At 43.4% G+C, this 13463-nt stretch overlaps 1 protein-coding gene across 1 annotated transcript in view; it reads left to right on the top strand.

Moving 5' to 3' along the window:
* The window catches only part of BDP1 (B double prime 1, subunit of RNA polymerase III transcription initiation factor IIIB), a 74883-nt gene that overhangs the window by 13919 nt on the left and 47501 nt on the right, over positions 1-13463 (top strand). Inside the window, exons 4-7 of the mRNA XM_063456383.1 lie at positions 9393-9455; positions 10169-10294; positions 10918-11048; positions 13213-13307. Coding sequence (XP_063312453.1) covers positions 9393-9455; positions 10169-10294; positions 10918-11048; positions 13213-13307 — 415 coding nt within the window. The remainder of the gene's footprint in view (positions 1-9392; positions 9456-10168; positions 10295-10917; positions 11049-13212; positions 13308-13463) is intronic.

The raw sequence follows: 13463 nt of genomic DNA, 5'->3' as shown, positions 1-13463 counted from the left end.
TGGAGGGCGGGGGGCTGGTACTGTACCATGATGTGTCGCCTTATCTGACTTAGTAGCTCGTGCCGCCCCACGGCGGGCGGTAGGCCGCTAGGCCGGCGCCTGCAGTCTGGCGGTACGGAACGACAACCTGGATTGGTCTTGTGTTTATTACGGCTGGTGCGGCCCGGGGGCCGCGCTGGATCGCTCGCACCACGTGCTTTCCCCACAATTAAACTGTATGTGGTCTCCCTACCACGCCGTGGCGGGCGGTTTTGGGTGCGGCCCCGGGGTCGCTCCCCCCCGACTCACAGGGCCCTTAGCGGTTAATGGCTGTCGACAGTTATGATGTATTCCAACAGTTATGTTTGGTTCCTTGTAGTTTTATTACGTTATAGATAACCTTGATGTAAGCAACCTGCATAGGGTTTTCGGGGTATGCTGATGACGCGAGGTGACACCGCTTTCACAACGGGTACCCAGACTCCCCACCAGGACGGTACCACACCCCCTGCCCGGTTCCCGGGTTGGCCCTGGCGCTCCGCCACGTGCTTCACACTCCCCCGACGACTAATGGCCGAGACATACGCCCCACAACGTGGGTCGAGGGATAGCGGACACCGCTCTCTCTGAACGAACTTATCCTACCGGACTTTCTCACCCCCCTGCAACCGACCCACCTGTAGATCAGGTCACCCTTACACGACCTAGGGTCTTAGTTGCCTAACCCCCCGTAGCCCTAGACGGGCCCGAACCCACGGACAGGGACAGTACCCCTACCTTTCCCTCCCCTACTCCCTTCCTTCTCCCCACCCCGCCCCGAACAGCCATGGCGACCACTTTCACCCCCGCCTCCCTGACACTGTTCTCACATAATATTCGAGGTCTTAATGCCCCCGAAAAACGGCGACAATTACTGAGAACTTTGTGGTCACATAGGGCCTCGATAGCGTTTCTGCAGGAAACGCACCTTAAAGGCAACGAGGCCCCCCAGATACGGGATAGACGGTACCCGCTGGGATTTTACGCTAACAACCCAGACGCCAAACGCGCAGGCGTGGCCATTGTTTTCGCTAATAATGTCCCGATCGAGGACACTACCTCACAAGCTGACCCCCAGGGGAGGTTTTTATTTGTGAAGGGGGCAATTGCAGCACATAGGTACACATTCGCCACGATCTATTGCCCCAATAAGGGACAGCATCGATTTCTGATGAAAACATTGGCACAACTGGAGAGGTTCCGAGAGGGAACCCTGATACTAGCCGGCGATCTTAATATTCCGCTGGACCCCCGGATGGATACGTCCGTGGGCACCAGTACCATTCCCGCACACTGCTTAAGGCAAGCCAAACAAGCTCTGGGTAAATCGGGCCTAGTCGACTGTTGGAGGGTGGCGCATCCCGACGCTAAAGATTACACATGCTACTCCGCAGTACACAATAGATATAGCCGGATAGACTATGTCTTCCTTGCCCAAGAATACCTCCCCTTCCTCCTCGCATCCGACATCGGAATACAACGAGACTCGGACCATGCCCCAGTTCTCATCACACTTAAATCCCCACTCTTCAAACCCAGGGAACGCTGTTGGAAACTCAATGAAAGTGTACTGGGAGACACTACCTTCACCACTCAAATAGCACAGACCGTGACACATTATTTTACTGACAACGACGACACCGACGTGGCCCCCCTCACGGTGTGGGAAGCACATAAATGTGTGATAAGGGGACAGCTTATCAAACTTTGCACCCAACGCAAGAAAGACCATGCCACACGGATACAGACACTGACACGAACAATAGCGGACTTGGAGACGCAACACAAACAAGACCACACGGACGATGCCTACCGCCTTCTCACCGACCAACGTAGACAACTCAGGGACTTGCTCTCACAGAATCTGTTACATACAATACGGAAGTCTAATAGACACTTTTACGAATTCTCCAACAAATGCGGGAAAATGTTGGCCCGCACCCTGACACAGAAGCATAGACAGCAGCATGTGCACCAGATAAGGGGCAGGGATGGGACGGTGAAACGGGCGCCCCCGGACATCCTACAAGCATTTAGGCATTTTTACGCAGATCTGTACAATAGCGACGCATCCTCACACCGCGCGGACACCTCCCTACATCAACATAGGATAGAGACGTTCCTCTCTGAGTACGTGGGGTGCAAGGTCCCGGCGGATGTCGCCGAGGACTTGGACCGCCCGATAACTGAGGAGGAACTAGCCGCAGCCCTTAAACAATCTAAGTCCAACAAAGCGCCAGGCCCTGATGGCCTACCGACCTCGTACCTACGCAAATTCAAAAATATACTGCTGCCTCATTTGCTACAGGGTCTCAACTCCCTGATAGATGGTGGCAGGTTCCCTGTTGACACATTACACGCGACGGTGACGGTAATACCCAAGGACGGTAAGGACCCCTCTGACTGCGGGAGTTATAGACCGATATCGCTACTCAACGCGGATCTAAAATTATTTGCCAAGACCATGGCCCTGAGACTCTCCCGCATACTCCCCGCGCTGATACACCCGGACCAGGTGGGCTTTGTCCCCGGTAGGGAGGCGCGGGACAATACCATCCGAGCCCTCAATCTGATCCACTCCGCCCGGTCGACCGGCAAAAATTTGGTGCTGGTCTCCACGGACGCAGAGAAGGCCTTTGACCGGGTGGATTGGAAGTACCTGGAAGCCACCCTGCGCCATATGCAGTTCGGGCCCAATATCCGCGCATGGGTCTTAGCTTTGTACACTAACCCCACGGCTCGAATCCGGATTAACGGAGCGCTCTCGGCCCCATTCAACATACGCAACGGCACCAGGCAAGGCTGTCCCCTGTCCCCCCTCCTGTTCGCCCTCACCCTGGAGCCCTTCCTGGAGGCGGTCAGACGGGACGGGGGTATTACGGGGTACAGCATGCATCGAGTGGAGCATAAGGTGGCGGCATACGCCGACGACATGCTGTTTTTCATAGACAACCCCATAGTGTCATTCCCCAGCTTGCTTCGGGCCTTCAGGGAGTTTGGGGGCATCTCCAATCTCAAGCTAAACATGACTAAATCGGAGGCCCTGCCAATCTCACTCCCAGCGGCGGGGATCGCTCACCTGCACTCACAATTCCGCTTTTCATGGTGTCCCGACAAGCTCAAATACCTAGGGATCTGGCTACCTACTGATTTGACCCTATTGTACCAGTTAAACTTCCTCCCCATCCTTACGGCTTTACTGAACGACCTCCGCCGCTGGAGGGGCCTTTATGTCTCTTGGTTCGGCCGGATCAACGTGATTAAAATGAATGTGCTGCCCCGCCTGCTATTTTTGTTCCAAGCCATCCCCGTTTCGCTGCCAAGATCCTTTTTTCAAACGATCTCAGCGGCGGTGAGAGAATTTGTTTGGAACGGGAGAAAGAGTAGGGTCAGCAAGGCTATATTAGAACGCCCAAAAACGAGAGGAGGCGCAGGGCTCCCGTCATTCCTAAGATACTATCAAGCAGCCCATCTACTCAGGCTAGTGGACTGGCATGCCCGCCCAACCACCAAGCTGTGGGTCCCCATGGAACTCGAGCAGACGGGTGGCGTTCTTCCCTCACGCCTATGGTTAAGCACCCTAACTCTGGGAGCCTTGCGAACTGGCAACCCCCTGATTGACGCCACACTGCAAATCTGGTGCACATTGCGATACTCACACCAACTTACGACCACGGACAGTCCTCACACGCCAATAACGCACAACCCGGGAGTAGGAGGGGGACTGACGCCCGCAGACCTCAGCACATACACCGACACCGACTGGCTCAGCTTTCAGCATCTCACACTAGGGAACCGACTTAAACCCTTGGCTGACATTTTAGGGGACAAGGTACCCACGGGACTAGACACCTTCCATTACATGCAAATTCGAGCATATTACAAGACTTTCCCAGTCAAACAATGCCTACACAGAGCCCTCACACAATTTGAAACTCTCTGCTCAGCCAGGTCACACCCAGTTAAGGGGGTATCTAGGCTCTACGCCCATCTTCTAGCAAGCGAACACCAGTCACACCCGAGATATGTCACCAGGTGGGAAAGGGATACGGGGACCACACTCACTGACCAGGAGTGGGAAAAGATTTTCATACTGTCACATAAGTGCTCCATCAGCTCCAAATTCCAAGAGACGAACTTTAAGATCCTTACGCACTGGTACAGGACACCGGACACTCTGCACCGCATGGACGCAGAGATTCCCGGAGACTGTTGGAGGTGCGGAGCCTCAGACGGCTCCTACCTGCACATTTGGTGGAGCTGCCCCGAGATTACACCCTTTTGGTCAGCGGTCAGGGATTCCATTCAACAGATCACGGATATTACACTACCGCTCCAACCCCTCTCCATGCTCCTTCACCACACAGACATGACGCTTGCTGCCTATAAAAAATCCCTGATAAAACACTTGCTAACGGCAGCCACATCACTGATCCCCACAATGTGGAAGCAGCGGGATGCGCCTACACTCCGGCAGTGGATGGACAGGGTGGGGGATATATATACGATGGAGTCCCTTACGGCGGCCCTACAGGAGAGACAAGAAAAATGTACTCAAGTCTGGACGCCATGGCTGTGGCATTTATCGGCCGCCGGTGCGGGGAGCGGGAGACAGGCATCCCGACCCTCCCTACCCTCACCCTCCCTCTCTCCATCCTCCCATCCCCTTAGCCCCGACAGTCAGACTCCTTAACTCCCCCGTAGAGACTACCCCCTTGATTGCTGCACCATATTGTACCCTACTTGGTACGAACTATAAGCGCTCTCGACCGTCCCGAGGGACGGACTCACAGACACGTCAATGTGTAGACATCCTCACCCCCACCGACTTGACTTACTACCACTTACTGTCATGTTTCAGCCCCCATGGACCGGATAAAGATACCCTTCTGACGCTCATCTTCATGATGGCCCCATGTCACTGTGAAGCTGGCACGTAGATTGACTACAGATACACGGATAGTCCCACATGTTACTGGGGGGAACTACTGGTGTGAATTGTGACACCGAATCAAAGTGAAATAGGCTGAGAGCCGCATGCGGCTTCATAACGGTATAACATTGTATCATAAACCTTGCATAGAAACCCAGATAGCCTGAAATACTTCGCAGGGAATTCCGGCAAGAGCTCTACAAAAACCCAACCATCTTGACTGTACTAGGGGTTAGCAAGCTATGTATAAACAGCCGTGAATATATCGCGCACTCAATATCTTATGCTGTCCCCTATTAACTAAAACTTCCTACCTTTGGAATTCCCGACATACCCCTGTTCTAAGACTGGTGAAGTGTACTCATGTTCTGTTCTTGCTTGTTATAACTTTGTATCACTAACATTGCGCAGACACCCTAATAGCCTGGAATATCTCGCAGGGGACTCCGGCAAAAGCTCTACGAAAGCCCTACCACCTTGACTGTACTAGGGGTTAACAAGTTATGTATAAGCAGCAGTGCGTATATGGCACACGTAATATCTTATGAAGTCTCCCATTAACTAAATCTTCCTACCCTGGACTTTCTGATGTACACCCGTTATAAGTTTGGTGAACTGTACTCATGTCATGTTTTTACTTGCTATGGTTGTAATACATCTTGCTATGCTATCCAAAACAAAATAAAAATAAAGATTGTCAAAAAAAAAAAAAAAATAAAGTACGTCTTGTGTCTTTTGCCAATAAATAAGCGGTAATAAGTTACGCGGTGCTAATGCCCGCTGAGGCAGTGTACCATAATATACACGTTCAATTGTAAACTAAATTATGGATATGAGTATATTCATCATATTACATATCAATCTGGTACATGCAGTATCTATATGCGCAGTATGTTATAGTTCCGACTTATGGAAACAGGGAATGCTTATGATTTAAGGGCAACTAACAGTAGCGCACAAGTTTAACTGAACAACCTAGCGTTCCCTAAATTCTTTAAGGACGTGGAGATATATGCCAGCTAACTATTGAGTAGATTCGAACGTAGAAATGAAAAATGGGAACTATATTGCTAAATGTACATGTACCAGAATGCAAGAAAATAAATGAAAAATGGTAACTATGCATGGCTGGATCACCTTGTCGGCCATGGTGGCTCTTTTGGCATCCAAAGCACAGTCACGTGCATGGTGCTCAGAAAAAGCTGAATATTCACTATCCCATCCTTGGAAAATCAAAGCTATGCTCAGATCCAACCTAGGGTCTGTTGCCTATCCATAATATCCAAGGTTCGTGGTAAAAGGTGTGTTTGTTCAGGTTGTAACAACAAAACACCAAAAAGATGGCAATCTACAATACAGAAATAATAGAGACGGACATAGCGCAATACTGTTGCAAAATAATTATAATCGTAGTTATAAATAATTGCACTCACAAAACCAATTTGATTGAAGGCATATCAAAATATGATGATGTGGATAATTCAGGACTTGTGGAGCATCAGAATCATGTATAGGAGGAAAAAGACAAATAATAGTGCAGAGTATCCAAGTAAAAAATGACACACTTTATTCACAGGTACACTTACAAAATTGCAGTGTCAAATAGGCACATCAAGGTTCAGATGGAGTCACACATCCCAATGGAGAAATCCAGTGGAGCAGAGGAACCAGATGCATAAAAATTAAATAAATAAATAAAACCTATAATGAAAGTAAAAATGCTAATACTGTAGCACTAAAAAACAAAGCCCTACGCGTTTCGTTCAGAGATGAACTTCCTCAGGGGCATCGAGCATACAATCATCCATATGCAAGCATAAAAATCAAGTCCAGAAACCTCCCTTTTAAATCCGTCCGGTTTGGCGCGAAAACGCCGGCTCAGCCGCTCACTTCCGGGTTCGGGCTACTTCCGGTTACGTCATGCGTTCCGGAGTTGCTGTCCAAGCCTCAGTTTGATTTCGTTTATCAGTGCGGAGGTGGCACATAGGGAGAGTTCCGTTTTATCATAAACACAAGTCCATGGTATAAAGAAAAACAGATATAGTACATAAATTAACAGCATATCATATATATGGCCAGAAACAATCAAGATAACATCGTGAAGCCTATGACTAGTATAAAAACACCTTAGGGGGAATAGAAACATAAGGAAAAATAAAAATAAATTTAAAATTAAAATTAAAAATAAATAAAAGTAAAAAATAAATAAAAAATAAAAATAAAAATAAAATTAGAAATAAAAAAAATAAAATAAATAAATAAAATAAATAAAAATAAAAATAAATATATTATAAAGATATATAAAAATAAATAAATAATAAAAATAAATAAATAAATAAGAATAAAAATAAAAATAGAAATAAAAATAAAAATAAATAATGAAAAATAAATAATAAAAAATAAATAAAATTAAAAATGATAATAATAAAAATAAAATAAAAATTATTAATTATAAAAAACAAATCAAATCAAAATCTACGTTCAAACCCCTTGGTTTCATGGTTTTCAATGTATGGATCCAATAACCCTCATGTTGTCTTAAGGTCATCATTAGATCCCCACCTCTTCAGGCTTACTTGTTCTTTGCCTATGCATTTTAATGTATTAAAACTGAAGAGGGGACAGCCATTACAGTGGACTGGCACTGAATGAGTCAATAGACCCTTTTTGATGTTATTTCTGTGTTCTTGAAAACTGATTTTTAATTTTCTCCCAGTTCTCCCCACATACTGCATCCCGCACCCACAGGTGAGGAGGTATACTATATGCGTCGAGGAGCAGGATATCTTATTTTTTATTTTAAATTTCGTTTGCGTTTGCGTACTGACAAAATCAGAAACTGTACTAAATAAATGGCCACAACTTATACAGTTCCCACATGTATAGAAACCTCCCTTATGCCTAGTATGAAGCTTCTCAGATCGAAAGGCACTAGGAGCAAGGATCTGTTTTAAATTAGTGCCCTTTCTGAAAATAACTTTTGGATCCTTAGGTATTTGTTTGCCCAAAAATTCGTCCTCAACTAGCAATCCCCAATGTTTTCTTACAATCCTCTGCACATCAAAAGCTCTTCCATTGTACCGAGTATTAAAAGAAAAATCAAAAATGGGGTTTCTAGTCATATCCTTTTTCTTATTCACAAGAAGATCGTTGCGACAAATCTTCCCAACTCTAGCAATTTCTGAGTCTATAAAGCTGGGGGAATACCCCTTCTCTAAAAAGCGTTTCTTCAGAACCTCTGCTTGCACAAAGAAAGAATCTAGATCGCTACAATTCCTGCGTAGTCTGACAAACTGGCCTTTGGGAACTCCTCTAAGCCAGTTTGGATGGTGTCCACTTTTGGTATCGATAAAACTATTGGAGTCGATATCTTTAAAGAAGGTCTTAGTCTTCACTTTCGATCCTCAATAAATATTGACAGATCGAGAAAATCAATACTCTTGGTACCGATCTTAGGGGTAAAGACCAAAGATAAAGAATTCTGATTGACATATTCAAAGAAACCATGTAACTGGTCAATGGGGCCACGCCATATAATCAGGACATCGTCGATGTACCTTCTCCAGAGCACCAAGTTTGCACCAAACGGGTTATTGGACCAGATGTACGATCTTTCCCAGCAGTCCATAAACACGTTGGCATAGCTTGGTGCAAACTTGGTGCCCATTGCGGTGCCCTTGATCTGAAGAAAAAAATCTCCATCAAAACTAAAAAAGTTATGAGTGAGAATAAAACGGATGGCCCTTTCCAAGAAAACACAAAAAGGTGGATCTAAGTCAGTATCACACTCGAGATTCTTTCTAACTGCTTCTACACCCAGATCGTGATCTATTACGGTGTAGAGTGAAGTTACATCCAAAGTAGCCCAGATGAAGTCATCATCCCATTCAATGCATTCTAACTCCTGAATAAGATGCTTAGTATCTCTCAGGTATGACATAGCCCCCTGAGCATATTTTTGTAGATGGTAATCAATGTATTCAGAGAGCTTGGATGTAAGAGAATCAATGCCGCTTATAATCGGCCTCCCTGGGGGTTTATCCTTGCATTTGTGGATTTTAGGGAGAAAGTAAAAAGTGGGCACTTTGGGAAAATCTGAAAAAATAAAAGAAAAAGTGGACTCATCTATAATGCCTGCTGATCTAGCATCCCATAACAAGCTCTTAAGGTCTTGATTAAAATTGTAGTTGGGATTGCGATCAAGTTTTTTTATAGGTGGAGTGATCATTAAGAAGTCTATAGGCTTCTGTAACATAGTACTGGGTTGACATAATCACCACTCCTCCTCCCTTATCGGCACTTTTTATTGTAAGCTCCTTTCTTTTACTTAGATTCATCAGGGTATTACTTTCTTGTGGGGTGAGGTTCTTATGTTTATCAGGTTGTGACTACAAACAGAATGTATCCTGTAATAACTCACTTTTTAAAAAAAATTTTTTAGATCCTCTTTTGAAGAAAGAAAGAACAGTGAAAAATCTCAAAGCACAGAAACTCCAATCACCACGTGAGTCTTTAGTAAATCTGTTTTTTGTTTTGGCTTTTTATATTGGCGTATGTATTGTACCTTCTCAACTTTTGTTGGTACATAAAATCTCTGTGTAGATCTATATATGCAGTGTTTTTGTTTTTTTTGTTTGTTTTACTTTGATTTGTAATTGGTAAATAGGATCCTACAAAGTGTGCTTGTCCTGCAGAGATGATCTTGCAATCATGTATGGGGTATCACAATTTTAGTGTAAAAAACAAACAAAAATTAGGAATATATTTTATTTTGTTCTTTGTATGCCGTAAAACAGGGTGAAAACGACAAGAACCTATAACTGAGAGTTTAATCCCTTAAGGACCAAGCTTCTGGAATAAAAGAGAATCATGACATGTCACACATGTCATGTGTCCTTAAGGGGTTAAATGGATGTATAGTACACACGCCGGGTCTAACTGTACTTACTGTATGTAGTCATTATATCCACATTCACATATATCCACATGTGACAGGCTGATTTTTTTGCTAATATTTCACTCTGTCTAAAAGATTGCAAGTTAAGAAATTACCATATATTTAAACTTTGTCAATACGTCTGGCAAAGATGAAAGAGTACCTTTTTTTTTTTTTTTTTTTTTTTTGTAGATTTGCACGCATTACTATTCATTTTATTATTTTGAATCCGTTTTTCTGTTATTGCAAATCTTGTTCTGTCATTTTTTGTTTTATTTTAGAACTGACGTAAAAAACACCCCTCTTGAGGAAGATGGTGATCTAGATGAGGATGAAAACGATAGCCAGTTTGTAGTCCCTCGTGTGAAAGTAGCAGAAGATGGGTCCATTATACTGGACGAGGAAAGGTATATCATTGTTTCATTTTTATTTATTGTTTTATATTGAAGTACCAAGAGATTTTGTTAAAGAAGAAAATAATTGCCAAAGTAGACTGTCCATAAAATGGAATTCTGTGTATTGCAGTGGATTGACTAGAACAACAAGTAATGACACCAGCGACTTCTGTCAAAAGTGCAGAAAATTCCAAAACTATTGCCTTTCATAATATTAATTAATAATTTCGTTTTGGTAATTTAAAAAATTGGACCGCTATCATTGTTATGGTTATGAATGTAGTTAGTACAGCTTTTCATTTTTAACAAAATATATAGAGACTCTACTTTGGACGTCCATATATTGTGTGTGTAGAGCACAAAGACGCTTTAAGGTATGTTATATACCCCCATTAATTGTGCCCCAGTGTGTAACTTCTACATTAGTAATTCTAAGGGACAGGGGCTGAAGCACAGGTGCTTTGGGCATCCCCAGTATGGTCAAGCCATTTGAAAACCATTTATCCGAGAACAATGGCAAGTTGACGACGTAGTAGTTATGGTGTGTAGACATTACCTATAAAGGTAAAAACTGTATAGATTATAGAATTATAAACCCTGGTGACTAATCTATTTATTTATTTTTTTGTCTTTAGTTTAACAGTAGAAGTAACCAGAGCAAAAGCAGCCATCGTTGAAGAAAATGATCCAATTTTTGAGAGAGGCTCCACAACCACCTACTCTAGCTTTCGGAAGAACACTCATTCTAAGCCATGGTCTAATCAAGGTAATGGCAAGTTGTGATAAAGTAGGTTAAAGACACTCCAGACCCCTAAAGCACTTTCACTTGCTTTATGCGTTAAGTTGAAGTGTCGTTTTTTTTTTTTTCATTTTACAAAAATTCAGTAGACATTGTTGTTATGGTACTTTTTGAAAGTAAACCAAAATGTTCAAATGTCTATCTGTTCCTGTCCAAATCAATAAAATTAAATTGCGTATATACGCTGAAGTAATTAAGTCTGACACACAAGGTTCAGGTTAAAATAACTTCGAGAAAGTTTATTGGCAAGTGAAGAAAAAGCGGGCGCGCAGGCCCTTTTAAGAGGCATTTTGCGTCATCATTGATTATTAGAATATCAGCAAATAAACATCATCAATTGGATTAATTGTTAAGTGTCGGGGTTAGTGTCTTACCTATTGGTTCAAAAAATTAAGAGGTTAGTCCCGTGTCCACCCACCGGAGGTGGGATTATTCTGGACACGGGTGGGGATAAGGGGGTCCTGAGCGTCATTTTACACGGTCAATGATATCAGGCTTCATGTCCAGGTGCAAGGTCTCTTATGAATAGAACATTTCATTACTACTGTGTTCTCGTGGCCTTCAAACTATACTATCTTACAAGTCCTAAGGAGTAGCCGGCAAGTCTTAAGGAGTAGCCAGCACCTCCTGGTACTTGTCCTTGCAGGAAGCACAGTCTTTGTCTACTGTACTAATTGGGTTGAGAAGTTCAGTCACGTAAGGTAGTTTAAAATGAACGAGTTAAGTCATGAGGACAAAATGGAGGATTGAAGACGTCAGGTTAGGGGGACAAAATGGGGGAAGAAGTCAGGTTAGGAGGACAAAATGGAGGAAGAAGTCACAGTATAAAGTTAAAATGGAGTTAGTACAATAATTCAATACAAGTACAATAAGGATTTTTAATAATCCCACATCATTGTCACTTTCATAAGTTAAGCTTGTTACGCCCCCATGGCTGTCCATCAGACTGGTTTGGTGAGCTCAGTGGAATTAAACTCAAGAAGCCGCGATTGCTTAGAGCACCTGCCTTGCAAAGACTTGTCATTGAGCTGTTAGAGGGAACTCTGTGATTGGACAGCCACAGAAGTCTGGGCGGGGTTAAAAAGGGAAGGCGTGCAAAGGCTGCAGACAAAAGAAAGGCAGATTTTGCAAACTCTTCTTAGATTTATCCCCAATTAAAAAAATAATCTATAATTAAATGTAATGCATATTTTAATTGGGGGTGCATCTACTAATTTATATATCTTATACGAGCAGGGGAGTGTCGCTTTAATCTCTTCTTTAACAGGGCAGGAAAAGATTTTAAATAAAGATCTATTAATAAATTTACTGCAAGTGTATTCACGTATTGGCTTTCATAATCTGGTAAAAGCCACTATGTATGGGTTTATACACGAACGTAGAAACTTTACAAGGAAGTTGACCGTTTTTAGGCCAGTATATCCTAGGTACGGAAATAGTGGAGTTGGAGATTTCTTTCTAATTTGACTAGTCTGGTCTAAAATGTTCAATTCTCTTCATTTCCCCGGATTAGTGAATAACTCGCATAGAGGAACTGGCCTCTACTGTTTAAAGGATTGTGTGTTCTGCTCTTAAGTACATGTGTGCGCTGAGAACATCCAGTCACTAGAGAGAGTTACTATGCATGTAGCAGCTGGTGTTGTGCATGTTCTCTCAGGTTCACATGGGAACAATGTTTTTGTAAAAGGTCTCTTCCTTTTATAGAGGAATATTTGCTTCTTTCTTCACCCCGATAAATGCTAGGTGAATAACACCATGGAGGAAAGTAAAGTAAAAGGCTATTAACCACCATTTTCCACATTGTAGCGACTTGACATTCCCATGATACCCCTAGCGATTTTGCATTCCCATGATGCCCCCAGGTGGTGTGTGCTTGGACAAACGGCAGAGTAATATTGTACTCGCATTCTTTTGCCATTCTGATTTCAGTTACTTGTGGATTTTGGGGAATAGAAGTATTTTAAATCTTATTATTTTTTATTCATATTGGTTGAGCAAGTTTAGCAAGAACTCCTGCTGTGATTATGGTTAAATGCTTCACTTGATTACTTGCAGTAGGTCATTCTGGTCAGTCTGTTTCAGATAGGTTTCCAGTAATTGAATGAAATGTTTGTCTCTCTTTATCTTTTAGAGACCGAGATGTTCTTTTTAGCGATCAGTATGGTTGGGACAGACTTCTCCATGATCGGTCAGCTCTTTCCTCACAGGGAGCGTATAGAGATCAAGGTAAAATGGGATTTCTATTCTCGTGAGCAATTATTTTGTTTGTGTGTTTTATATACCGTATATACTCGAGTATAAGCAGAGTTTTTCAGCACATTTTTTGTGCTGAAAACCCCCAACTCGGCTTATACTCGAGTCAATGTCTGTATTATGGCAATT

The sequence above is a fragment of the Pelobates fuscus genome, chromosome 5 (genome assembly GCF_036172605.1).
Source record: "Pelobates fuscus isolate aPelFus1 chromosome 5, aPelFus1.pri, whole genome shotgun sequence".
NCBI classification, from domain to species: Eukaryota; Metazoa; Chordata; class Amphibia; order Anura; family Pelobatidae; genus Pelobates; species Pelobates fuscus.
Note: the sequence above shows the minus strand (reverse complement) of the source record. Positions and strands in the feature narration are given on the sequence as shown.